This window comes from Perca flavescens, chromosome 20 (genome assembly GCF_004354835.1).
Source record: "Perca flavescens isolate YP-PL-M2 chromosome 20, PFLA_1.0, whole genome shotgun sequence".
Taxonomy (NCBI): Eukaryota; Metazoa; Chordata; class Actinopteri; order Perciformes; family Percidae; genus Perca; species Perca flavescens.
Window position 1 is genome coordinate 25310857 of NC_041350.1, and position 27814 is coordinate 25338670.

The 27814-nt window shown below is 42.1% G+C and overlaps 1 protein-coding gene and 1 long non-coding RNA gene across 2 annotated transcripts; one reads left to right on the forward strand and one right to left on the reverse strand.

The window, feature by feature from the left end:
* On the forward strand, positions 1-27107 carry trip11 (thyroid hormone receptor interactor 11). Its single transcript, XM_028565283.1, has 21 exons — positions 1-637; positions 5899-5975; positions 6750-6860; positions 7738-8040; positions 9611-9679; positions 10040-10205; positions 10367-10693; positions 10855-10895; positions 11012-11110; positions 11381-11584; positions 12189-15245; positions 15504-15644; positions 16362-16555; positions 17911-18074; positions 18258-18361; positions 19093-19192; positions 20575-20656; positions 21201-21315; positions 24212-24334; positions 25521-25650; positions 26017-27107. The coding sequence occupies exons 1-21, from the start codon at positions 499-501 to the stop codon at positions 26229-26231; spliced, it is 5961 nt and encodes a 1986-aa protein (XP_028421084.1). The 5' UTR covers positions 1-498; the 3' UTR covers positions 26232-27107.
* On the reverse strand, positions 6610-8569 carry LOC114546526 (uncharacterized). The gene is made up of 3 exons (XR_003691061.1): positions 8529-8569; positions 7891-8066; positions 6610-6845 (listed from the first exon to the last, which is right to left on the reverse strand). It is a non-coding gene; the product is annotated as an uncharacterized LOC114546526 (long non-coding RNA).
* Positions 27108-27814: the final 707 nt, after the last annotated feature.

The window sequence follows — 27814 nt, forward strand, 5'->3', positions numbered from 1 at the left end:
TGCACCGTTTCCGTGTCCACGTCAAACCTGACAGCCATCGCCGCAGCTGAGCTGATATCGGCTGCAGTTGAGGTGGCACTTTCTGGCCGCTGTGTTGTTTAGACCGGCTAAAAAAAATACCACTCCCACTCAGCCGTAGACGACACAGACCTCAACATTAAGCCCTAATCTAAGGTATTGGCTGTTTGACCGTGATATAACGACGCTTAGCATAACCTAGCTTGTCTCGACAAATTCCTTCAGGCAAACGACCAGCTGTTATTAGCCGGGGTCTTTACTAAATGAGCGTCTGTCAGCGCGAAAAGCGACTTTGTTTCGGAAGATTAAAGTGGATTTTGAAGTCAAAGTCGTCTTTGTGGTGTAGAGCTTACAGTTGAGCTTGATGACCGAGTTTACTGTATCACCTCGGGAGTCAAAGCTAGGCTAACACCCCCCCCCCCAGTCCTAGTCCTCTTCGGCCCTGCTTTTGTTTTGGTTTGGTTTGTAGCCCTCTTCGAGATGTCATCGTGGCTGGGTGGAATCGGCTCCGGCCTCGGTCAGTCTCTGGGCCAGGTCGGTGGTAGCCTGTCCTCTTTCACCGGGCAGATATCAAACTTTACCAAAGACATGTTACTGGAAGGGGTGGAAGAAGTAGGAGGTAAGTCTGGTTCTTGTTTTTTTTCCTTTCTCTCTTTGGTAGCCACATAATCACAAGTTGTTGCATTACACCGCTGTAGTGGAGAGCATACTTTGTTCTTCCCAGTGTATTTTGTACACATGTGAAATCACTGCTTAATACTTCCAGTGTAGCAACATAAAAAAAAAGTTCCTTTAGGTTCCTAGGTCTTACCAACTTACTGGTCCTTTAGGAAGATTGTAAAAAAACATCTCAGCTGTCTTGGGAGGCAGCATCTGGGAAAAAATAAAGCCATTACATTGAGCACTAAAAGGTATCTTACAAGAAAACTGTCATTAACTGAAAAAATATCTTGGAGAACTATTGCTTGCATTATTAAAAAAAGTATCCAGTAACTGGGAAACTACCAAAATTTTTTAGTTGATTTAACTGCAAGTGATGTGATAACGAGGTAGAAAATCTAGAAACATGTTTACATTGGCTGTTCGGTATTTCATTGTATCGATTAGGACCCTGAGTTAATTAGGCCCTGAAATATAAAGATGTTGGTCTTTAGGAACACTGTAACATACTCAGCTGTCATAATTGTAAGCAAATGTCTGCTAACAAGAGATAGAAAGCAATTACATTGACATTGACACTGACCAGTGAAAGATGACTTATAACATCTACATTATGTAATAAGTAGACAGTGCTGGAAATAATATATAAGGCATACAATCAGTTGCCAGTTTATAGGTCCAACCTGCTAAAACTAACAACAGGTCAATAAGTCCTACCGCACAATAATATAACAGTCCTGCAGTAAATTAACCTTTTTTAAAGGTTATAATGTTGAGTTTTTGTTGACACTGTTTTAGAGAGGTGTTCAATGTAGTGGTTATATTAAGGGGTGTCTCTCATATTTTGTAAGTATAGCCTTAATATGGGAAACCCCTCTCAGTATAACAGTGCAATTCAACAGCTCCACAAACTACATCCTCCGAAATATACATAAAGTTGAATCAACACTTCTCACAAAAACTGAATATTGTAACTTTTGTGAGTTATTTGAGTATATACAGTGAGGAAAATAAGTATTTGAACACCCTGCTATTCTGCAAGTTCTCCCACTTAGAAAATCATGGAGGGGTCTGAAATTGTCATCGTAGGTGCATGTCCACTGTGAGAGACATAATCTAAAAAATAAAACCGAAATCACAATGTATGATTTTATAACTATTTATTTGTATGATACAGCTGCAAATAAGTATTTGAACACCTGAGAAAATCGATGTTAATATTTGGTACAGTAGCCTTTGTTTGCAAGTACAGAGGTAAAACATTTCCTGTAGTTTTTCACCAGGTTTGCACACACTGCAGGAGGGATTTTGGCCCACTCCTCCACACAGATCTTCTCTAGATCAGTCAGGTTTCTGGACTGTCGCTAAGAAACACGGAGTTTGAGCTCCCTCCAAAGATTCTCTATTGGGTTTAGGTCTGGAGACTGGCTAGGCCACGCCAGAACCTTGATATGCTTCTTACAGAGCCACTCCTTGGTTATCCTGGCTGTGTGCTTTGGGTCATTGTCATGTTGGAAGACCCAGCCTCGACCCGTCTTCAATGCTCTAACTGAGGGAAGGAGGTTGTTCCCCAAAATCTCGCAATACATGGCCCCGGTCATCCTCTCCTTAATACAGTGCAGTCGCCCTGTCCCATGTGCAGAAAAACACCCCCAAAGCATGATGCTACCACCCCCATGCTTCACAGTAGGGATGGTGTTCTTGGGTCAAACATGGTTAGTGGAATTATGACCAAAAAGTTCTATTTTGGTCTCATCTGACCACATGACTTTCTCCCATGACTCCTCTGGATCATCCAAATGGTCATTGGCAAACTTAAGACGGGCCTTGACATGTGCTGGTTTAAGCAGGGGAACCTTCCGTGCCATGCATGATTTCAAACCATGACGTCTTAGTGTATTACCAACAGTAACCTTGGAAACGGTGGTCCCAGCTCTTTTCAGGTCATTGACCAGCTCCTCCCGTGTAGTCCTGGGCTGATTTCTCACCTTTCTTAGGATCATTGAGACCCCACGAGGTGAGATCTTGCATGGAGCCCCAGTCCGAGGGAGATTGACAGTCATGTTTAGCTTCTTCCATTTTCTAATGATTGCTCCAACAGTGGACCTTTTTTCACCAAGCTGCTTGGCAATTTCCCCGTAGCCCTTTCCAGCCTTGTGGAGGTGTACAATTTTGTCTCTAGTGTCTTTGGACAGCTCTTTGGTCTTGGCCATGTTAGTAGTTGGATTCTTACTGATTGTATGGGGTGGACAGGTGTCTTTATCCAGCTAACAACCTCAAACAGGTGCATCTAATTTAGGATAATAAATGGAGTGGAGGTGGACATTTTAATCGTAAAGACTAACAGGTCTTTGAGGGTCAGAATTCTAGCTGATAGACAGGTGTTCAAATACTTATTTGCAGCTGTATCATACAAATAAATAGTTAGAAAATCATATATTGTGATTTCTGGATTTTGTTTTTTAGATTATGTCTCTCACAGTGGACATGCACCTACGATGACAATCTCAGACCCCTCCATGATTTCCAAGTGGGAGAAATTGCAAAATAGCAGGGTGTTCAAATACTTATTTTCCTCACTGTATATACAGTATGCCACCTGTGACTAATTAGAGTTATCGGTGTCCGTTTAAAAAAAATTAGATCTAGATGCAGTCAAATAAATAACCAACATTTCTCAATTCTAAACTAATTGCAATGATGTTGTAATCGCATTGCTAAAAAATTAACTGTTAGTAGGGCTGGGCAATATATTGATATTATATCAATATCGATATATGAGGCTAGATATCGTCTTAAATTTTGGATATGGTAATATGCTGATATGACACAACACACAAGTGTCCTGGTTTTAAAGGCTGCATTACAGTAAAGTGCTGTCATTTTCTGAACACCCCAGACTGATCTAGCTGTTCCATTATTTGCCTTTACCCACATAGTTCTTATATCAACATAACTGACGATTATTTATCAAAAATCTCATTGTGTGCATATTGTGGGAAAGCACAGATTGTCAACCCTACAATATCGCAACGATATCGAGGTATTTGGTCAAAAATATCGGGATATTTGATTTTCTCCATATCGCCCAGCTCTAGTTGGAAGACTTATGACTGACAGCGTGCATGTCCCAGTCTGACTCAATTAAGAGGGAAAAAAAACTACCTAATGTACTTAACTAACTAACTATTAGTAACTAAACTAATGTACACTGCTGCTTTCTTTGTCTGGTGTTTTTAAAGATATTATCGTTCTCTTGTGGATGAGCGGATATACATGTAAACATTACAACACCCAGAACTTCGTTTTCTAAAGCTGCTCTGTTGACACTGAATGAGAGCCGGACTACTTGCATGACAACAATGTTTGTTTGAGTTTTCACCCTAACTGTTTCATCAGCAGTGAACTAGAATAGGACCTCTTTGACTGAATCACATCTTCAGCATTTTATAACCGTGCCCACAGATTTGAGTGTCAGCATAATTCATTTAAATCTGAGAGTACAGCTTAATTACAGCGTGTAGTGCTCATTTTTTTAATTTTTTTTTTTTTTTTTTTTAACACCACCACTGCACTGCATTTTGGTGTGAGTCTACTGTACCCTGCCGATGGGTAGATAGGACGGCCGGCCACATATTTGCAATCAATCAAGTGTCTTACACCACACAATGGTCTTAACTTTTTACTGTCAGGTTCACGTTAATAGCGCCAAAGTATTAACTTGGAAAACCGACTGAAGAACTCTTACTTGGGTCAGAAGTGTTAAAGGGATACGCCACCGTTTGTTGAAATAGGGCTTATCACGGTCTCCCCTAGCTGTAGATAGGTGAGCCAATGCATTTTTTGTGCATGCATTGTTGTAGTCCGGTGCAACACCGGCAGCGCCGCCGCTAGTTAGCTTAGCGTAGTGAATGGAATCCTATGTTGCCGGTTAGCATGTTGTGAGTAAAAGTGAGCCAACAAAAGACAAAAAAACTTTAAGGTGCTTTTAAAAGATGCACACAAACTGTTTCCTGTTATCCCAATGCCTCTACAGCTACCTGTGGCTTGGGTTAATAATAGGTTTCTTCCAGTTTTAAATGTAACCCACATACTTTGGTTGAACTTCATATGACAAATATATTGATCCCCAAATTAAGTCTTTATTTTTGTAGATGATGGTGGAAGTCAAGCATTTTCAGCTCTAGAACTTACAGTTCAATGTAAAAGTTATTTGGGTGTATAAAATCTCAAGCAGACATTCTCAGTCGATGCAGTCACCCCTTCATTCATTGTCAGTGGAGCTGCTAACAGCCTGATGGTCACACAGATTACAGCCAGGGTTCATGATCAAATCAAATGCTAGTGATATCCCCTTTTAAAATGTTGATGCCAGATTCTGAATGTAATGGTTCAGTAAGTCACTAATTTGCTTGTTTTCGTTTTTAGCGCCAGTTCTAGACCTTAGTCTGGGCTCAAGAGTATTTTATGACTTCAAAATGCAATAATTAAGGAACTTCTGTTCTGTTCCCCATCTCCTTTGGCACAGTTAACCCCAAAGTATCATCCCTCTTAAGCAAACAGAAGTGAGTGATAAAGCTTAGGAGAACTTTGACCGCAGATCTCCAACTCACAGCTCTAATCTTAACCAAAAGTATAAAATCTTATCACTGAGTACGGAGCAACGGGCCAGCTGTGAAGCACTCTGTGTTTCAGGCCTTGCATCCATCTTTTTACTTACATTTTTAAAAAGAGAGGATAATTGACTGGAACTAGATTTGCCTGTAGGCTTCATTTTAGTTTCTGTAGTAATGTTATCTATTGGCTGAGCTTCGTCAGCTGTTAAGATCCCATAACTCTGATACGATCTCCAGAAATGTTAGCCTGCTCAGCCATGCATGTTTTTTTGTCATGTGAGCCGGGTAAAGCAGGTCTGTGTTTGACTCGGATAGAGAAGGGGGAAAAAAGTCACCGGTTGGTATGTCTTGAATTTGTGGTGTGTCAGTGTAGATAAACTTGAAGAACATTTTTCTCATTTTGACATTCTTGTTATCAGAAAACTGAATAATATAACCCTTTTATGTATCCCTCACTGCGTAAATGAGAAAGACATGAAGCTACGTTTGTGTATTATGCTTAGTTGTGCATTAAATGAATGCTGCCTGTTCTTCCTGTTAATTGACTTATGACACATGCATATTGTGATATATTAAATGCAATTTTTGTCCCATGTAACTGCAGATGCCGCCACAGAGCTGCAGGTGTCCAATTCCAAGTTGGCTGACATAGAGACTGCATTTAACACTCAGAAATCTGAGGTGAGATTCTTTGTGCAAGTATTCAGAGTCGAGGAGTGAAACTATGCTTTTCTCACTGTTTACTTTTTGACTATCTTAAGTAGTTCCTGTGTGGCTCGAATGCTCTGGTAATGCCGGTGTTGGAACGTGTGTACTCGCCCTAACAATGCTTGCAATTAAAACAAGGAAGGGCTGCATAATGCTTATCATATCATATGAAATACTGTTGTTCAGTGAGCAAGGAGATCACTGGAAAGACATCTTCTTATAGTCATCAAATATTGTTAAAAGACCCAAACCATGAGCCACACTGGTGCACTGGGGTCTTGCTCCTTCATTGCCATGAATCCAGACACTGTACAAATACACCATCCTGAGCTTTCATTTTCTCAAAGGCAGAGCAGGATACCCGGTGCTCGGTTTACACCTAACACCATTTCTATTTCTAATTTTTGTGCCATGGGACCTTTTTAAAGATTTAAGGTTTTCAGTAGGAGCAAATGTGCTTGGCCACAGGCCGGGTACCGAAGTCAGAGAGTATTAAGAGACGGACCAGCACATTGTTTTTGATGTTTTTATAGAATTTGTTAATATGAGCAAAATATAGGACAACACCAGCTTTATTCTATAGGATGGGTGTAGATCACTGTGTTAATAAGCATCCATCCAGCTGAAGAGCCCTTCAGCATCTCTCTAAGCTCTGACCACCTTTCCTGTATATCAGATGAGAAAACTGTTAATTTCCTGCATATTTCTTCTGTTATTGACCTCCTCCCTTCTCCGTCTTTGTTGCAGTATGACAGATTAAGAAAGCTCTATGCAGAGCTCGAGGAGAAGCTGGAAGCATCAGAGATCCAGATTAAAGGACAGTCTGCGGAGTACAGAAGCCTTCTGCAACAGAAAGATGTATGTACATGTGTATTTATAATGAAAGCATTTAGATGATAAGTCTGTTAAAAATATATCCTTTAAGAGAGAAACGGTCAAAACTGTGTCTTACCCATATTTACATAACTAAATAACGTCTAGTTATTTAGGACGCATGATACATTTAAATTGTGTTATTGAATGAGAGCATGCAACTACACACAGTCCTGTATAACTCTAGCCCTGAAGATGGAAGAAAGCAAGTTTTAACCATTTAGTATTGAAGTTTGCTCTACTAATATGTAGAGATGGCCCGATACCACTTTTTTGCTTCCCGATACCGATTCCGATACCTGAACTTGCGTATCGGCCGATACCGAGTACCGATCCGATACCAGAGTGTCATATATTTCATTATGTTTTAACAGCTGTATACTACTATCCCTGTATGGATGTGATATGATTTCTATCTTTGTTGTCTGTCTGTCTCAGGTTAAACTCTTTGTGAAACATGAACAAACACAAACAATGAATGCCGTAGAACTTTCTTTTATTCTCCAGTTTGACAGTCAGTTATAACGGAACAAAGAACAGAAATAAAACTACTTTAATGTAGATTTTCTTTAGGGCTTTATTACGTGGTATCGGATCGGTGCATAAACTCCAGTACTTCCCGATACCGATACCAGCGTTTTAGGCGGTATCGGAGCCGATACCGATACTGGTATCGGAACATCTCTACTAATATGTATCTTAGGTCATTACATGTGGAAGTTTTAAGCTGCCAATAATAAAATAATTGTATGTCAATTGAAAAAGATGAAAAGCATTTTTTTGATTTTTGTTTTGTCATGCATACACATATGGTAAATTGAAAAAAACAATGCGGTCCCAACGTTTATTTGCGTCCTCCCAGGTGGAGATCAGTCACCTGAAAGCTCGGCAGACAGGACTCCAGGAAGAAGTCCGGACGCTGCAGCAGTCGGCTCAGTCTGCCTCTGGCGGCCCCGCCATGCTGCCTGTCACCACTTCTTCCTCAACCACTACCTCCTCCTCTGCTTCCTCTTACCTGTCTCGGCCCTCAGGGGCCCACCAGGGCTTCCACGGCGACGAAATGGACCTCAGCGACGTCATCTGGTCGCAGCAGGAGATCAACAGGCTGTCGACAGAAGTCGTGCGTCTGGAGGCAGAGGTGGCACACTGGAGGCGAATGTCTCAGGTAAGGCTGGAGCAGGACAGATGGGTCTGGTACACGGAGTTACACCTGGGTCATTCAGTTAAAGGAATACACTTTCTAACCAGTGTTTCTTATAGGGATGCACCGAATCCAGATTTTTGGGGTTCAGCCGAATACCGAATCCACTGGTTAAAGATTCTGCTGAATCCGAAACCGAATCCTACTCCCAGCCTCAGTCCATTAACACAGTAAACACATGAATGAAGTAAACAAAGGCCACAGCCTCTAAAATAGTTAAATGTAACAACCTAATGTTGAATTCACACGCTCCTTTCACATCGTAGGAAAGCACATCGCCGTTTGGCAAATTTTCGCTAACCAGTGTATGATGAAGGCTTGTTGGGTGGGAGAAAATTAGAAAGCTAACGTTAGCTAACGGGCAGCAGCCGGCCATTCGGTCGTTCCGCTCCCACTGTAGGGAGACTCGTATGCCGAGGGAACGGCTGACAGAAACTGTCTGGTTAACACACCTTTTTAGCTGTGACCATCCTTCCTTTGCTGTACCTGGGGTTGCTGCTTTTTGGCTGCTGTCTGGAGATTCCTTCATGCGCGGCTCGTATTCTTTCGGATGTTTCATGCGCAAATGTTTTGGCAGCGGCGATGTTGTGCAGCGGCGACGACCTGTGCAGCGGCGACGACCTGTCCTGCGGCGGCAAGGACCCCATCCTTGCCGCCGCAGGACAGGTCGGCATTGCCGTGTGGCTCGGCTTGGGTTGCCTCGCCTTCTTTTGGCAGGGGGTGCTGCCGGGCGGCACTTTTTCTGCTTGCGAGTTCAATTTTCACTTTCTCACAGCCTACTGCATTGAACGGTCCACCTGCATTATGTCGACCAGCGCAGCGCAAGCGTAGGGTTCAGTTGGGTGGAAAAAAAATTGTACGGTTGGGCAGAAACCCAACCCCGTCAAAAAGCCCAATATTCGGCTGAATCCGAACCCGAATCCTGGATTCGGTGCATCCCTAGTATCCTACACACAAACAAACAAAACGGATGCGTGAGATAAAGCCGCTTCACACATACAGGCGACGACTAACAACTTTTTGGGGGAGAGTCAACAAAGCCCCCTGTCAAAAATCCTAGGGGAAGCACCGCAAGAGTTAGATGAGAAGACTGATACCACTCTTTTATGTGTATGTTTTTTCAGATGGTAAGCTACTAAATACTAAATACACCAAACCATCCAGGCACATAGGAATTTGTGTGCAGGCTCTTTGAGTCAAGTAAAAAGAAAAGCACACCGACTAAAATAGAAAAAGATTATACAAGGTAAATAAAATAAGACAAAAACACTTAGATACTATACAAAAGAGTGCAAACTAATATTAACATAGAACAGTGTGCCAGATACTAAAAGGCTTAGACAATCACAAGAATCAGCGTTTTACGTTTATTTTAGTTCATCACACCACCACACCAAGCAAGTTCAAAACACACGCTAAGAAACAACAATGAATAGCTGTACAGTTTCTATTAAAATAAACCAACTTAAACTAAATTAAACTTGATTCTGTTTGTGCTTCGAATGAGATCTAATTCATTTTTATTTTATTACAGGCATCAACAGCGGCAGGAGCTGGTAACGGCGACCAGGGAGAGATCCTCAAACTTCAAAGAACTATTAAGGTAATATTTTATGTGTGTGTGTGTGTGTATGTATATATATATATATATATATATATATATATATATATATATATATATATATATATATATATATATATATATATATATATATATATATATATATATATATATATATATGTGTGTGTGTATATAAAAGGCGTTGCTCATATTACCCTACTGAAGTTCCTCGTTGCTCTGTGGAGCTTTATACCAGTCAGTGTTGTGTTTACAGTTTGTTTTTGCTGTCCCCATGTTTGAAAGTTTCATTTAAGGCAGGTTTAAATAATTTAAGATAACAACTTCCACCGACGGCATCGACACTGGGACTCTAACCTTGATGCTATTGCTGCTTTGGAACAGGAGCTGCGAGAGGAGATGAGCCGCGAGGTGGATGAACACCAGCATGAACTGGCAGCTCTGCAGGACGCCCAGCGACAGAAGATGGCCGACATCACACGCCGACATAGAGAGGACTTAGCGGAGTACGAGGAGAGGATAGAAGAGCTGGAGGACCAGATTCAGAGTGGTTAGCCTAACTTTTGTATTTGTTATTGTAACTTGTGGAAGAGATATGAACTCAGAGATTTTACTGAGGAAATCTTGGCTTTAAAACCCCAAAATGTTGAGGTGTTTCAACTCTGGCACAACACACAAAATGAACGTGGTCCTCCAAATCCTTCTCTCCAGGTGGTAGTCAATCCTCTTCCCCATCAGATGCCTCCAAGCTGTCCGAATTCCAGAAAACCATAAGCTCCCTGCAGGAAGCAGCAGATCAGCGGGAGAAGCAGCTGGCCGAGCTGTCTGCCAGTCTGGAGGAGGCGCAGTCGAAAAAGGCGTCCCTGCAGCTGGAGAAAGATGAGGCCCAGGAAGAAAACACGGGGCTGCTGCAGAACTACACGCGTCTGCAGGCCTCCGTCACCGAGCTTCAGACACGAGTACAGGAGCAGGAGGGGAAGTCTCTGCAAAAAGCCCAGCTAGACCACGAGATCCAAATGTTGAGAAAGAATCTTGCAGGTTTACTGTTATTTAACTTCTTTTGATTCATGCTCATTACAGCCATTGTAGTAACTTCAAATCAGTATTGCATAGAGGCAGAATATTGTCATGGATGTAAGCCATAGGAGGTTTTCCCCTTATGATTAACCTGCATATTGATTTATATTTCTACTTTCCAGCTGCAGAAAAAGAAATAGAGGGACTGAAAAGCCTGGCTGAGGTAAGTGTAAATATAAATTATTAATCATGTTGAATATTTATGATGTATGTAGTGGTAGGTTTCCATGATTTAATCCCCTCGTTTAATGACTTCTCTAACTCTATTGGTATAATTAGGCAGAACCAAAGGAAGAAGTTGAGCATGCGGACATCTTAGAACTGAACACCATTATTGCGACGTTGAGAGAAGAAAAGGAAAGTCTAGAACAAGAAAAGGTTTGTTTATCTGATGCAATCAGATCCCCCCCCACACACAGGCTGCTCAAAGTAATTGTTACTATTAGCTTAACTGATACAATTATTGTATGTGTCTGTATGCACGTTTTAGAGTAAAGGAGTCCCTTGTGACATACGTATAGAGTGGCAAATTTGGAGTCACTGGTTCCTGATATAATGGTTGTAAGAAGACTTAATAGCTGAGGTCTATTGGATTATATATACAAAAAATCCTGAAGTGTAACGCTTTGTGTTTGTGTCTTTTCACAGCTTAATCTGCAAGATAGACTAGAAATGGCAGAGAACCAAATAGTTAGCAATAATGAAGCTGAGTCTGGTGACTCGGAGTCCCTGGAGGATCTGAAGGCCGAGCTGGAGAGAAAGGACAAGGCCCTGAGAAACACTGAGGAGGAACGGGACACTCTGATGTCTGAGCTGGAGGAACTAGACCGGCAAAACCAGGAAGCAACACAGGTCTGACTGACCATCGTGGCCCTTGATTATTTACTAATAATCATATTATTTTTTTTTTTATATATAGCACTTATAAAATTCTGTAATTGCAAATTGCTTTACAATCAGCAGGCTTAAGGCAATGCAATGATTCAAGTGATAACAGTTCAGATGAATTAGTTACAAAGGACAAAATAAAATGCCCAAAACACATATATGTACACATACATTTGCGTAGTACATATATACATGCACATTACTGTTATAATGTTATTTTTCTTAGGTTTACATGCAGGTCTAAGGGCTACAAAAGTTCTATGTACTTAAAACTACAAATGTTTTTTTTTTTTTAATAACCACTGACCTCTCTCACATTGTGGTAATATTAAACTGTGAAATGATACATACCTAACTTACTACTTACTTATTTAGCCTACTGAGTGTAAAGGCACAATGCTGAGAACAAGAATTATCAAAACTAAGCCAAACAAAATCAAGCCAAAAAAAATGAAGAAGTATAACATTTAAAAAAGGAAAACTTGTAGAAACCCTTCACAATGAGGAACATTTTGACAATTTACGGATTTTCACCTTTGGGTGTTGTTTCTACTTTTTCTGTCTCTAGCACATGATCTCGGTGAAGGAGCAGCTCTCTGGACAGCTGAAAGAGGCCGAGGCCCAACTGACGGAACTGACTGCAGAGCTGAACACAACCAAAGACCAGAAGAGGGCACTGGAGCAAGAGCTGGACACCCAAAAAGAGAAAAACAGCCAGAGCGCTTTCACCCTCAACGACCTGCACATGGGCAAACAGGAGTTGGACCGGACCGTGAAGGAGCTGAAAGACAAACTGGGACGTGCACAGGAGCAGAGCAGGGGAGCACAACGAGAAATCGCAGAGCTGAGGAGGACTGTTCAGGAGCGAGAGGAGCAATCTTCTGGTGCCAAAGCAGAGCTGGATCAGTCAGGGGAGAGAGGAACGGAGGCACAGGGAACTAAAGAGAAGCTAGCAGGGAAGGAGAGGGAGTTGTCAGACCTCAGGAGAGAATTGGATGAGATGAGGCTCTCTCAGGAGAAGGCGATGTCTGAGGACTATGAGTTGAAGATGGAGATAAGGAGGTTGAAGGCGGAGAGGGAGCAGGCTCTGGGTAGAGCTGAGGAAGTAACCAAGCAGATGAAGGAGAGCCAGGCAGCTCTGAACAGGGCAGTGCGTGAGAAGGACACTCGCATTGAAGCTCTAAAGCTGGAGAAAAGTCAGCTAGAGGAGGAATTGGGTCAGACTGAAAGGACACTAACGGAGCAGGCAAGACAGTACCAGCAGACCATCGAGGAGTTGACTCGCGCCCGCTCCATGGATGCCTCTGCTTTACAGATGGAGCACGAGCGAGCCATCAAACTCAACCAGGAGAAAGACATGGAGATAGCTCAGCTGAAGAGAGACATGGAGCAAGTGGCGTCGGACCACAGAGACACCAACGAGATGCTTTCGATCACAGTTTCGGGGCAGAAGCAGCTGACCGATTTGCTGCAGGAGAAGGATGTCTTCATGGACACTTTGAAACAAAATGCTTCAGATTTGCAGCAGGAGATGGAGAACCGTATTTTAGTCTTGACAAAGGAAGCGGATGCTTTCAAACTGTTCCTGGAAGAGAAGGACAGACAGTTGGGCGGTATGAAGGAGGAGAACAGTCATTTGAAAGAAGAGATCGACCGGCTCAGGGATCAGCAGAGCAGGCCTCAACCTCTGACTGAGCCCCGGACCTTAGACATCATCACAGAGCTAGAGACGGAGATCACGCAGCTCAAGTCCTCCAGGAGCGGTCTGGAAGAGGAGGTCCAGACTCTGAGAAGAACCACGGAGGAGCTCCATGCCTCTCTCCTTCTGTCGCAGCAGTCCCTACAGGCTCAGCAGACGGAGCTGGAGCAGGCTCACGCTCGCCATCAGCAGGTTACACTCAACTACGACAGACTCATCCACGCCAGAGACGAAGAGATATCCTGCCTGCAGCACACGGTCGATCAGTTTAGCGAGAGTGGCGTTCGTGCGGACTTCCCCCCGGTGCAGGGAGAGGTCATCCTGCAGGAGGAGAAGACCCAGACTCTGAATCAGGACAACGGCAACGAGAAACACGACCTCTCTAAGGGCGAAATAGAAAAGCTGGTGCGAGGCATCAAGGAGAAAGAGACCGAGATCAGCCAGCTGAACGAGAAGAACCTCTCGCTGACCAGACAGCTGGATCAGCTGGCGGTGTCTCGCGACGAAGTGGGCAAACTGTCCCAGATGGTCCTGCAGAAGGATCTGGAGATCCAGGCGCTCCGCGCCCGAGCGTCCATGGCCGGAGGGGGCGGACACAGCCAGGACATCATGTTCCTACAGCAGCAGCTGCAGGCGTACGCCGTGGAGAGAGAGCAAGTGCTCGCCGTGCTCAACGAGAAGACCCGAGAGAACAGCCAGCTTCGCTCGGACTACCACCGCCTCATGGACATCATGGCGGGGAAGGAGGCGGCGCTGTCCAAGCTCCAGCAGGAGAACCAACGCCTCTCCAACATGAGCGATCCCTCGGGAAGCCAAGAGATGTTCAAGGAGACCATCCAGAACCTGTCGCGCATCATCAGGGAGAAGGACATCGAGATTGACGCCTTGACCCAGAAGTGCCAGACCCTGGTGACCGTCCTGCAGTCCTCGGCAGGGGACTCCAGCTCGGGCTCCGGCGGCGTCAGCAGCAATCAGTTTGAGGAGCTGCTGCAGGAGAGGGACACACTGAAGCAGCAGGTGAAGAAGATGGAGGAGTGGAAGCAGCAGGTGATCACCACGGTCAAGAACATGCAGCACGAGTCGGCGCAGCTGCAGGAGGAGCTGATCAAGCTGCAGGGTCAGGTCTCGGCCGACAGCGACTGCAGCTCCAAGCTGTCGGTGGACTACGCTGGACTGATCCAGAGCTACGAGCAGAAGGAAAGGAGGCTGGGAAGTCTGAGTCAGGAACTGGCTCAGGTCCAGCAGACCATCACCCAGCTCAGCACCACCAAGGACGTCCTGCTGGGTAAACTGGACAGCGTAGCCGTCGTGTCTGGACCGACTCCCGAAGTCGTAGCTGCTCAGTCCAGTGGCCCTTCTCTCACGGCCGACGCGCCAAGCCGCCAGGCGCCTCCGACAGCGAACAACGAGAAACCGCAAGAAGAAGTTCTACGGTTGCGAATTCAGTTGGCTGAGAGGGAGAACGTAATTAGGACTCTCCAGGAGAACAACCAGCGGCTCTCCGACTCGGCGTCTGCCACAGAGAGCGAGCAGAGAAGTCAGGCCGAGGAGGTCCGGCTGGCCAAAGAGCGGCTGGAAGCCATGCAGAGGTCTGTGAGGGAGAAAGACCTGCTCATCAAAACCAAAGGCGACCAGCTGAGTCACGTCAGCGAGGCACTACGCAACCGCGAGAACGACAACGAGGTGCTGAAGCAGGCCGTGACCAATCTGAAAGAGCGGGCTCTTATTCTAGAAATGGACGTGAGGAAGCTGAAGGAGGAGAACGAGCTGGTAGCTACACGCTCTCGAGAGAAAGAGTCCGAGTTCAGAGCGCTGCAGGAAACCAACATGCAGGTTTCCCTCCTGCTGAGAGAAAAGGAGTTTGAACTGAGTGCAGTGAGCGAGAAGTCTGCAACTGTGGAGAGGATGCTAAAGGACAAAGAGCAGGTCAGTCGGGGACACATTTTGAGGATTTCTTTTCTCATAGAATAGATTTTAGTATTTTTTTTTTGTAGTGAATCTGTCTTGTATAGCTTAATGCAAGGTGCCAACATTTTTTGTTTTTTTGTCAGTTTGATTAATACTCTTCTGATGAACACATGTATCCAGCAAAGTTGATTTAGACTGGAAACGGTGCTTTTTCTTTTGTCCTTTATTCTTCAGACAGTTACATTTGTGATGTGCTCTGTTGATGATGTAATGCAGGGTAAGTCGGGCGAGCTGAATCAACTCCTGAATGAACTCAAGTCCATGCAGGAGAAGGCTGTGGCGTTCCAGCAGGAGAGAGATCAGGTGATGATGGCACTCAAGCAAAAACAAATGGAGACCACTGCGATACAAACTGAGGTAGGAGGACCGATGAGGCTCACTCACTAGCCTTTCATTTGAACTATGAAGATATGAATCTGTGGTTGCTCACTGCTGGGTTTGATCTGCAAGACAAATTCCACGCATGTTTTCTATGGTATTCTGTCATCTTTTCTGGTTTGGCTAAAATTGTCAAAGTAGTAAATTTGTCAATCCATGTTACATTAATTTCAAGTCAATTGAAACACACCTTACTCTGCATTCGAAGGAAACATCAGATGCGAAGTTAATCTCTTTAGCAAATTGTACGCAAGTGTAAAAATCTAAATATTTTAAAAACAACCAGTTTGGTGTATTTTTCCATCATCACATTTATTTTAACGTACCATATCACATTATTTTAACGTACCATATCACCAAATCACAGACATGCGGGTTCAATGTAGACTCAAGACCAATAGGCTTCACATTACAAAACAGATTTCCTGCATAGGTCTAGGGAAAATATGGATGATTAGATAGATTTAACAGATATTACAAACTGCAAAACCACTGTTAGTTCCTTTACTGTTGTGTTTACTGAGTGTTGCCTCCTTTGTCATGTTGTCCAGTCACCTAAACATGTGGTCATGAATCAAGTTGTCTATTGATCAAAACTTTAAAATCCATTCAATAGGTATAAGTATGTAGAAACAGTTACAGTTTAGGAATCAAAGTTGCTCTACACATGTAAGGATGTTTCGGTTTCCTTCACAGCTTCAGCATGTGAGAGACAAAGAACAGCGTCTCAACTTGGAGCTGGAAAGGTTGCGTAATCACCTCTTGGAGATTGAGGACTCGTACACGAGAGAAGCCCTCGGTGCAGAGGACCGGGAGACTGAACTACGCAGGAGGGTGGCACTGCTGGACGAGAAACTGGCCACGTCCTCGAGTGCTGTGGAGAATGCCAGGTTAGCATAAAATGTATTAAATGTGGGGTTGAAACACAGCATTGGGTACAAATAAAATCATCAGGGAGTTCACTGCACATTTTCACCATGGTTTAGGTATTGTACAGCATTAGCATGCCACATTACATTAAGAATAAGTATCATGCTGGTTCTGTGGCAAAGAAATAAGAGATGCAAATGCCCTACAACTAATAACAATACAAGATGCATTTAAGCTGCACTAGGCTATCCTTGCATGTTTTGATTGTAAGATACACTTGTCTTACCCTAAGTAACCACACTGAGTTGATTATAGTCCTAAGATCTGGTAGGATAAAAAATTTACCCCAACACAAAATGATTGTGTGACCACTAGTGGTTGGAAAGTCAAGTGATCTCAATCATTTTCTCTCTTTGCTTTGGTTTTCTTTGCCTTGAGCTACACCTTTGCTGAAACCGTTAGTTGGCCTCAGTGATTTAGTACTACATTGGTTTAGTTTAGGGCTGGGCAATATGGCTATACGTGTATATATAATCAAAACAATATGAAAATGTTCATTGTATATATTATTTTTTTCTGTATTGTTTCTATCACAATGTCTAAAAACCAAACTACATTATGGCAATATTTTTGTCATTTGGACGATGCTTAACTTTCTGATCCTTGCACGTTATGTTCATTTTGCACTTAAGTTCTTAAAACAATACTCAGTACTTTTCGTTTTTTTTTATATTTAATTAACTCCTCAGTATACAAAAATAGGCTTTACCATGTGGTTATTTCATATAGATTATATATTGAGGGCGCTTGGGTAGCTCACCTGGTAGAGCGAGCACCCATATACGTACAGAGGCTCAGTCCTTTGCTGCGTGTCATTCCCCCTCTCTCTCCCCTTTCATGTCTAAGCTGTCCTGTCAAAAATAAAGGCCTAAATTCCAAAAAAAAAAATATATATAAAAAAAAAAAAGATTTATATATTGAATTACCAGAAAAAATGCTATATTGTGATATTTATCGTTATCAAGGTAAGGAAATACCTATATCGGGATAGAAGATATTGGCCATATATCCCAGCCCTAGTTTTGTTCATACCTGTCAACTAGGTTTTACTTTGTTGTGGTAACCCCACTCTGTTGTGGGGTTACTGAAGGATCTATCTTAAGTCCCCTATCGTTTTCCATTTATCTGGTCCCTCTACGGCATATCACAAAATGTAATTCCAATGTTATACAGATGTGTCTCTGATATTAAGTAGTGGATTTCCCTAAGAAATATGAGATATGATATGAGATTCTTGATTAACCTGATCAAATTAAGGTTATATAAATAGTAAAGTCGTTTTTTTCTGCTTATTGGCCAATATTGCTTTTTCCAGCCAACAGGCCAGCATGCAGGTGGAGTCTCTGCAGGAGCAGCTGAGTGGAGTGGTGAAGCAGAGGGACGAAGCCCTCATCCATCTCAGGACCTCTCAGGAGCAGGTCAACCAGTATGCAGTGTCACTCTCCAACCTGCAGATGGTGCTAGAGCAGTTTCAACAAGGCAAGTCAGCTGCTTCAACATGAAGACTCTGGTCGTCAAATAGTGTCTAGTATTTTAGCCAGCGTTTTTATTTATTTATTTTTTTACAGAGAACCTGGTGGTAGTGATGATGAGTCAGTTTCTGCCTGCAATCTAGCAGTGAAATTCCATATAACCTGTAGTAATTGTCTCTTCCCCCATCAGAAGAGAAAGCCATGTACTCGGCAGAGCTTGATAGGCACAAGAAGGAGAAGGACGAGTGGAAAAGAAAAGCTCAGAGGCTGGAAGATCAAGCATCGGCCCTTCAGGTAAACCAGCAATCAATAACTGATCAGATCTGATTTATTTATATTTGACATGTGCAGCCAATAGCAAGGCCACAAAGTGAACACGCGTGACCTATATTTCTTGATGACCGCTAAAGTTGCAGTTATATGAAAGCCATAATGCAACAGTGACCGGCCACTTTTTTTAACAGCTATGGTTCTGGAAGTGTTTTTCCCCATTCAATTGTTTCATTGATGTTTCTAGAAGAGTTTTAAGCCTGGAACCAAGCCTACCAGCTACAAGATGAATCGTGAATGTAAAACATTAGATTCTGCGCAAAAAAAAAATAACATTTTGAAAAAGGCAAAGGTACAAAACTGTATAGAGAAACTATCATAGACTTGAATGGTAGAAGCTCGATCTAGCAGTTTGCGGTTTCGCGGCTACGGTAAACGTTTCCATTGTAACAGCAAGTTGGACCAAGCGGAGACGTCGGTGCTGCACTTAGGATTGTGGGTAGTGTAGTTTTTCTCCATAAGATCGCAAATAAAACATGTTTTTCTTCATACAGGTTTGATTTCATATAGACTCAAAGCTTTTACAGGAACAGAAACTTTCGTTACATAACCTCGTAGCTCGTGGTCCGTCTGCCTCGGATGGTTTAGACGTTATGGCTAATAATCTAAATCCTTATGGAGAAAATCAATGGGATTTTTACTACCGGAACCACACTGTTGAGCTCTATGACTGACGGTGTTTTGCTCTCTGTCAGATTAACCTCGATGAAGCCAACGCTGCTCTGGAGTCAGCGTCGCGCCTCACCGATCAGCTCGATCTAAACGAGGAGCAAATTGAAGAGCTGAAAAAACAAGGTGAGCTGCAGCTGAGCTGTATTTATTTTTTTTTTATTTACCTGCCAACTCCTACACGTCTGCTGAGGGAGTGATGGAAATATCTGACAAAACTCCTTTATAAACTTCTGCCTTCTATTTTTTTCAGCAAAATAAAAGTATCTTCACAGGGTTGCAGTAAATATAAATGTCTTTTAAAAGATGTTTTCTGTCGGCTTGGTTTAAAGACCACTTTACAACTTTATTTCAAATGTAGTGCATCTGCCATCCTGCACTGCCTTTCTCCTGCCCAGGCAGTCTTTAAACATTGACTTTTTTTCTTTCTCCCAGGCTCATGTTTTTATTTTAGTGTGCACGTGTCCTTATTGTAGTCGGAATGCACGTGAAACTCTAGTCGCCTCCTGGATTATGTTCTCCTGTATTATTATTTTTTTGTGTCACACTCAGCAGATTTCACTCTTATCACTCTCAGGCTTGGCCATTACATCACAGCAAATTCTTAGACTGTTTCTTTTTTCACCCCTCTCTGGCTGGCCAGACATTGCATTTGTTTAGACCCGATATGAAGCCATATATTTGCTCAACAAATCAGTCACCTATGCAAAATTTACATTGGATCTATTAATAGTTGTGTAGCCGTGAGAATGTTCTGATTCACAGTCTCACTAATGAGAGGATAACGTTGCTATGTGCAACATAGCCCCAGTTTGTGTCTCTCATCACATCACATCTCATTTCTCATTTGTGACACGAAATCCAAGCTACAGCAAAGAATCCAATATTTTGATGAATAAATACCCGATGACGTTGCAACTCAGAAGGTCACTTAGCAAGTCTTGCAGCTATATTCTCTTACAGCAGTATTTCCAGATTCTTTTAACCATCTGGAGGGGAAAAAAAGTTCTGTCCACTGCACAATATAAAAGATTTTAGCGTATCAGTATCATCAATTATGTTGCTATATATTGATGTAACTTTCTAAGATTTACTTTTTATGATTTATTATTCATATTTTTGCTTGTGTTGTGCAAAAGGAGCAAGGCCAATTTCAAGTACTTGGTTAGGCAATATAGATGCAACATGAAACGGTTAAAAGATCTTCTTTATCATATGTATTATATAACCATCCAGATGATGAGAACATTCTTTGATGCTTCTGAAATACCTTCAGAACAGCAGTGAGTTGTTAAACGACTTCCCGAGATTGTCCGGTATTTCTTTTTCGTGAGATCGGCCGCTTAACGCTGTGACTTTAACGCTACGACATTAAGGGCACACACTGGGACTATGAGCAACATTATTTCAGAAGATTAAAATAACCATCTCTTCACTGTGTGTGTGTGTGTGTGTGTGTGTGTGTGTGTGTGTGTGTGTGTGTGTGTGTGTGTGTGTGTGTGTTACAGTGGAAGTGAGACAGGAGATGTTGGAGGAGGCGCAGAGGAAACTGATGAACCTTCTAAACAGCACAGAGGGGAAGATAGACAAGTGAGTTCAGTCCTATCTGGGTTAAATATGATTAAGAACACATATGGTTTTCATTATTACTCTCCCATAGTTCCAAAGGATTGTAGAAAGTCACACTGCAGTATAAAAATGTGATAAGTCTTATATATATATTTTTTTTTTTATAATTTTTTTGGCGATTTTTAGGCCTTTATTTTCACAGGACAGATGCAGAGAGGAGAGAGAGAGAAGGAGGGGGGGAGATACTGGAGATACTGAATTTTTTAATAAAATGAAGGGTTAAGTGTTTCTTTAACTACATAAACCATTAAAAAAAGCCTTTGAATTACTGCAATAATGCATTGTCATGTTTTAGCTCATGAAAAGTTGGAGATGGATGATTTTCACTTTGTACAGTGCTTGAATTGCTATAAATAAAGCTTGTGTTTCTCGGTCTCCCTGGAGAAACACATGTAAACAAATACTGAAACGAACACATGTATTTATAATGCATGCAGCTGTATATAGATGGGATTGAGGTCTTGAATTACATCATGCCTTATTATTCATCTTGTTCTGTTTCCAGAGTCCTGATGCGTAACCTGTTCTTGGGATACTTCCACACACCTAAAACCAAGCGTGCCGATGTGCTGAGGCTCATGGGAAGTGTTCTGGGACTAAGCAGAGAAGATGTTGATAAGGTGAGATTCCTTGACTTATATTTACTTAAGCAATCACATATTCACATAATCATGGTTTTAGGCAGCAAGTGGTATTAGTAAAAAAATGTATTGCAGTATAATGGCATTAACAGTCGGTGAGCAATGTTTGTGGCATTGTGCCTTATTGGGAATAAATTAATGATGCATCGCCACACTAATACATTAAGTATATAATCATTTCATTATATACATTTTTATGTATTTACCAAATGCGTGTAAGATTTATTTTATTTATTTATTTCTTTGTTTGGTCACTTAGAGTATATAAAAGTGTCACACACAATGTACCTATATACCATGATATACAGGTAGTGGACAAAATAATGGAAACACCACATGAAAAAGCAGTTTCACTTAGACATAACTCAGCTGCAAAGTCATGTCACGTTATCATTGAGCAGTAGGTTAGAGGTCTTACTTTGACACAACACGAGGTATAAGGTTGGGTTCTGAAACACAGTGCCAATAGGGCACCGGTTCCGACGTAAACGGTAGTAACGAGACCGAATAAGAACGAAAAATTTGGTTCCTCATTTCGGTGCCTGACATTTTTTTTTTCCAGAATCATCGCTGCACGGGACGCTACGTTACCGTTAGCTATTAGCTGGATTAAACCCAATGGTTAAAATGCTGACAGCTTACGTTAAGCGGTGTAAAGTGGTGACTGTATTTCCCTGTAGAGGATTCAACACCGGGACGTAACAGTCTGACTGCAGCTGCCATTGTCTGAAAAACAACACAGACGGTGCATTTGCTTGAAACTCGCCAGCCTTGTGGTGCATTCAAAGTTATTGTAAAATACCCTTTTCCCATCTGGTGCTTGTTTTTGTCATTTACCAGCAATTTACTGGTGAAATAAGTCATTGTTTTAAGTTATTGTCATTACATTATTAATCAGTCATTTAATTTTGACCATATGGCCTTAGCAATAAACAAGCCGTTCTTTAATGTCACCAACTGGTATTTTGTGCTCCTTTTTTTTATATTTTATATTATATAGATTATAAATTTATTATATATATTTCGGTTCAGGCACCATTTTAAAAGTATCGCTTTAGCACCAGTATCGGAAAAAACCCAAACGATACCCAACCCTAACGAGGTAAGAGGGCTGTATAGTTGGTGTCTAAATTGCAGATACAGTCGGTTGTGACGAAAAGAAGAGCATGACAGAATGGAGAAACTGAATGATAAAGAACCCGGTTCTGCTCAAGGTTTCTTCCTATAAAGGGGAGTTTTTCCTTGCCCTTTTGCCAAATTCTTTCTTGTGGGGTTATGTTGGGTCTCTGTAAGTTAAAGCCTAGAAATGTAGACGCACCCTAGCGGCAGCAAATGTCATTCGCAGCCAGGGTCAGTCTAGGAACTCTCCGTTGGCTTGCAAGCTGGAAAAACCAAACTCTGGTCAGGCCAATTACATCGTGTATAGAGTTGGTGGGCGGGCTTATGGCTGCTGCCGCTGCTGGGAACAGTGGTCTTTCGAATGGGCTTTGCGACTCCAGAAAGCTTTTCTTTGAGAAAAGAACGGCACTGAAGTCATTCTTAAAAAAGAAAAGATGTGTTCGGAGTTTTGCCAACCGGATACGGCAAAAGTTTAAAGTTTAATCTGTCAGCTAGGTCAGCTACCTTCTTCTATGCTCTGCCTGGTTGTAGCTCTATCCTATTGCGTGCAGAGGGAATTTGAAAGACAACCGTTTATCCCGCCCCTCAGATTGAGCCCTGCCAATGGTGAGTTCCCAGACCCAACATCTTGATGTGGGTCTGGCTTGTCAGGCTATCCCGAGACTGACTTAAATGACAAACCGTGTTGGCAGGCAAACACTTGCCGACACAGATAGATAAACAATTAACAAGACAGTTGCTAAACAGAACTTGCCTCCAAATTCTTTACAGGCTTTTGGCCCAATACTGAGGCAAATCCAGTAATTACCTAGTGTCACTGTCCCTGGTCACTCTGACAAGACCACCGACTTTTGTTTAATTAGTTGAACACGTCCTTTAAAGATAAACAGTAAAGCCTCAAAACTCACTGTTCAACTGTGACTTTTAACTCCAGCAGCCCCTGAAAATCCTCTGTCCTTTTAAAAAAGAAAGCATTATCTTATCCAGATCGTCTGGCGGGAGCCCTTAGGGACTCCATCCAACTATTCCAGGGTATATTACCCAATACTCTTACAGGAAAACAGATACAGAGGGAGTGGGCAAATGCGATTATAACTCCTCAGAAGACCCATTTTTATTGTGTTGGCGGTCGTTCCACTTATTTTTTTTCATCTCTCCCTCAGCTCCTGTTTATGCTATTTCAATTTTCCACTCAACTTGTGTTTACGGCAGCCAAGTGTCCCACAAAACCAGACGACTTTTCAGCCTCATTGGATCAGCTAGTATCCCCTCTCGGCTGCCTTTTTTAACCTGAAGCTGTGAGCCATACGCTCTATATATGGGGTCCATCCAACCGAATCAAAATGACGCTGATAATTAGGGAGTATGAATGGACGTGAATAATAAAGCCATACGTTTTCTCTAGGAGTGTGGACTTTCAGCAAAGAATCTGTATATAAGCTTGACTAGCGAGTGGGTCCACAAAATAATTTTCCAGAAAGTGGTGGCAGGCAGAAAGGAAACCAAGGGCAATTAAAACTGAAATAATCTGACTGCCTCTTTGAAAACAGAAGTAAAACTACTCTTCAAAAAGAGCCTAAATGGACTGTATAGGACTCTTGACATTTACTGTACCTGCACTCTTCATCCTTTTGGTTAATCAATGGTTAATAACTTATTTCATGTACTCCATAAAATATGAGGTGTCAGTGATGATTTGGAGACTTTCTAGGAACTCAGTAGTGTTTGTCTGCACTTCCTTGCCTCCCATCTGCAGATGTTGGAGGAGGACGGACGGCACGGTGTTACTGGATGGATGTCGAACTGGCTGGGAGGCAGAGGAGCACAAAGTGTCCCAAACACCCCCCCAAGGCCCACCAGTGGCCAAGGGCTCAACACGGTAACAAACGCCTCATACAGTTCTTTTTAACGCCGAAGCACACTGTTCATATTTGATACGGTATGCTATACCCTAACCCAGTCTAACTTTTTGTTGTACAATGGGCACGGACCACACTTCCCAGGACTGTCTTTCAGCAAGTTATTACAAGGCAACTTTCCTGCACTTATAGAGAAACAAAGCATTCACACGGTCTCTATGTTTTCCCCGCGGAAAATCCAGAGTGAAAAGAGAAGACCAAAGCATAATATGCACTCCAGCAATGGCAAAAATGATTAAGAAAATTCTCATGAAATGCATAAAAAAATAATCTATACATCACCCGACACGCCGACAAAGCATTTACAATGTCCGGTTTGCATACATGCCCTCCGTTTCTGTGTAACACCGTGAACACAGTCGCACAATGCTCCAGGGTGGCCAACGTGGTCACAAGCAATGTGTGCAGTTCACAGTTTGCATTGCAAGTTACACGGCAGCATTGCCACACACATGCTCTGAAAAACTTTGCATCCATCTATGCATTAAAATAAATTAAAATGTTTGCTCCAAAAAATGTAAAAATATCACTACCTTCACTTTACACTTGTTTAATATAACATATCGTCACCTATACGGCACTGAAAGTAAACAAAGGGAAGAAAATTAAGTATTTCTAATGCAAGTGCCATAAAATATAAGTGTATATTTAAGTGTTTGTACTTTCATTTTTACAGAAAGAGCATACAAATTGCTCATTAAAATATATTTACTTCCTTAAAAATATATTAACAACACTTCAAGAAGTAAAAAACGGATACATATTACTGTTTATGTGTTAACAAGTGCCCTTCAAATTCAGTCTCATCAACATACACACTACCCCACAAACACAGAATTTGAATCCAGCCATTGCAGTATTTCTACCCACCTGTGCAGGCATACACCGTTATGGCAGCAGAGTAGCTGGTTTTAAAAAACAACAACATTCATTTCTTTAACTGGCAATCATGTGTTCTGCTGAAATGTTCTTGAGCAGGACACTGAATCCTTACCACTTCTGAAGCTAACTCTTAATTTTGGATTCCTTGTTTAGGATGTAAAGCAAGAATGTCCTTTCTAAAAATAAAAAAAATAAAAAGAAATATCTCAGTAATTCAGCAGCAGCACTATCACACTGTCCTGTCCTTTTTTTTTGTCGTTGCAGTCGTTCTCGGAGATGTTTGTAAAGTTCCTGGAGATTGAGTCGACCCCTTCGATGCCCGCACCAAAGCTTCCGTTCCAGGACTTCAAGCCTCTAAACGCCCCCCCTCAGGGAAGAGCCAGCGGTGCTGCAGGTAAACAACCCTCTTGGGAACACCCGCCGCCAGGATGATTCTTAATCAGTCATGTCAAGACAAGTTGTTAGTAGTAGTAGTAGTAGTAGTAGTAGTAGTAGTAGTAGTAGTAGTAGTAGTAGTAGTAGTAGTAGTTGTAGTTATTTAGCGCAATAGAAACACAACAAGAAAAAAGAAAAGAAAGCTTGTGCAGGTGAGATTAAGGAAACCCTTAGGGGCTTACAGAAGAAATTTCACCTAAGCAAGAGAAAAACAAATGTACCATGAGTATAAAAGAATAAATAAAAGAATATGGATATTGTTCTTTCTCTTACATCCCTAAAACACATCGAACCTTATTTAAATGATACACCTCTCTCCTGACAGGAGGCGGAGCACTCGGCAAGCGGCCTGGCGAGTCCAATCCTTTCCTGGCCCCCCGCTCTGCTGCCGTGCCCCTGCTGGCCGGTTCCAGCTCTGGCGGCTCAGGAGGTCACCTGCTCATGAAGCCCATCTCTGACAACCTGCCCACCTTCACCCCTGTGCCCGTCTCAGCTGAGGCCAGCGGTGGAGCTGTGCTCAAAGACCTGTTAAAGCAGTGACCGGTCCCGTAACCGGTGCCGGATAGACATCTTAATTCATCCAACACGACTTTTACACTACACAGACTGAGATATTTGAGCAGTTCTTCTACTTATTGCTGCTCTTTTTTTCTTTTCTTTTTTAATAAAAATGATCAGAGAATTCATAAAGGCTTAATATTCCCTTTTTTTGGGGGGTTTACTAAAACAAAATGTTTGTGTTTTTTTAAGATTCAGTTTTACTTGCAATTACTGTTCTATGCAACACTCTCTCCCTTTACACATCCGTCTCAACATTATTGTTGCGCGTTGATCCACGAGTTGAAAATAATCAAAGCGACTCCACATGCAAAAAGGATGAGAACGTTTACAATTTGTGGGTCATTCACACAGTAGTACATTTTCATAGAAGCAGTCCTTTTGTAGTATGAGTTAAGTCTTATGTTTCTTCGTCGCACCAGTTCTGAACACAAGTGAGCGTGTAAACTCGCCGTGTGCAGTTCGATCCACATGGGTTGGCTCTAATCATCACCTCTGTTTGCAAGAGGAAACTCACGCCTTTCAGTTCTCCTCCTTTTGACTTGCATTGGACAACTTTTATTTTCTTGTTCTTCTGAGACTTTTTTTTTGTGTGTGTGTTTCTTTCCAACATTGCAGTGACTTGTTTCTGATCCAGGACTTGCCTAAAATCTCTGGCAGCAGTAGTCTGCGTAGAGATTTGTGGTTCAGTACATCTGTTAAAATCATAAAGACATTTTTGCTAAATCTTGTCTTTTCCAGACGACCAGACTGTGATATGCGACGAGAGTTGTAATTATGGCTGTAACTGCAGATTGTGGTAGATCAGACGCTTGAGACTGCTCATATGTTAAAGTAAAGTACTATTATATAGTTACATAAATATATATAAAAAATAATAAAAAAATGCCACCCATTTACACACATATATATATATATATATATATATATATATATATGTGTGTGTGTGTGTGTGTGTAAATGGGTGGCATTTTTTTCTCTCCTATTTATAGGCACTAAGGAAGTTTTGGAATAAAGTGCCTGCATTTTTTGCTAATGAGATAGTTGTATAATCAGGATTGTAAATGGTTAATATAAATATATATATTTACAAAATGTAAAAACTGCACATTTAAAAGGTTTTACCTGACCAGAGCTGGCCAGTGCATAACTGAGCTGCTCTACATTTTTGTATAGACATCAATCAGCCGCTGCAGAGGGAATTTCTCCAGGTGTATTGATCCAATGTACAAACTGTAAATCCCGCTGTACAATCATTTTTGTAGATGTGAAATCTGAAACTCACACGTGTCAAAAAGGAGTTGGATCACCTTGAACTCGGATGATCTTTAACCGAGGTTAGTACCCGTGATTTAATTGGAATTTCAAATCAAATAAAGGCACTGCTGCTGACCCTTTACTGCTGTGCGTTTTGTCGTTTTTTTTTTTTTTTTCTGCCCCTCTAACGCGCATTCAGGCAAACCAGATGTGGCTACTACAGCGTGGATCGTGTGGTTTACTGCGCCAGATGTGCAGTGTCATTCAGCTGTATGAGGACGTGGGGGGGCTGTTTATGTTATTTGGAA

Bases quoted from the DNA above. Each gene is read 5' to 3' on its own strand.
- trip11 (XM_028565283.1), top strand. From the start codon at position 499: ATGTCATCGTGGCTGGGTGGAATCGGCTCCGGCCTCGGTCAGTCTCTG. The intron at 15,645-16,361 runs GTAGGAGGACCG...TTTCCTTCACAG, and splicing joins CCACTGCGATACAAACTGAG to CTTCAGCATGTGAGAGACAA. The intron at 24,335-25,520 runs GTAACAAACGCC...TTGTCGTTGCAG, and splicing joins GTGGCCAAGGGCTCAACACG to TCGTTCTCGGAGATGTTTGT.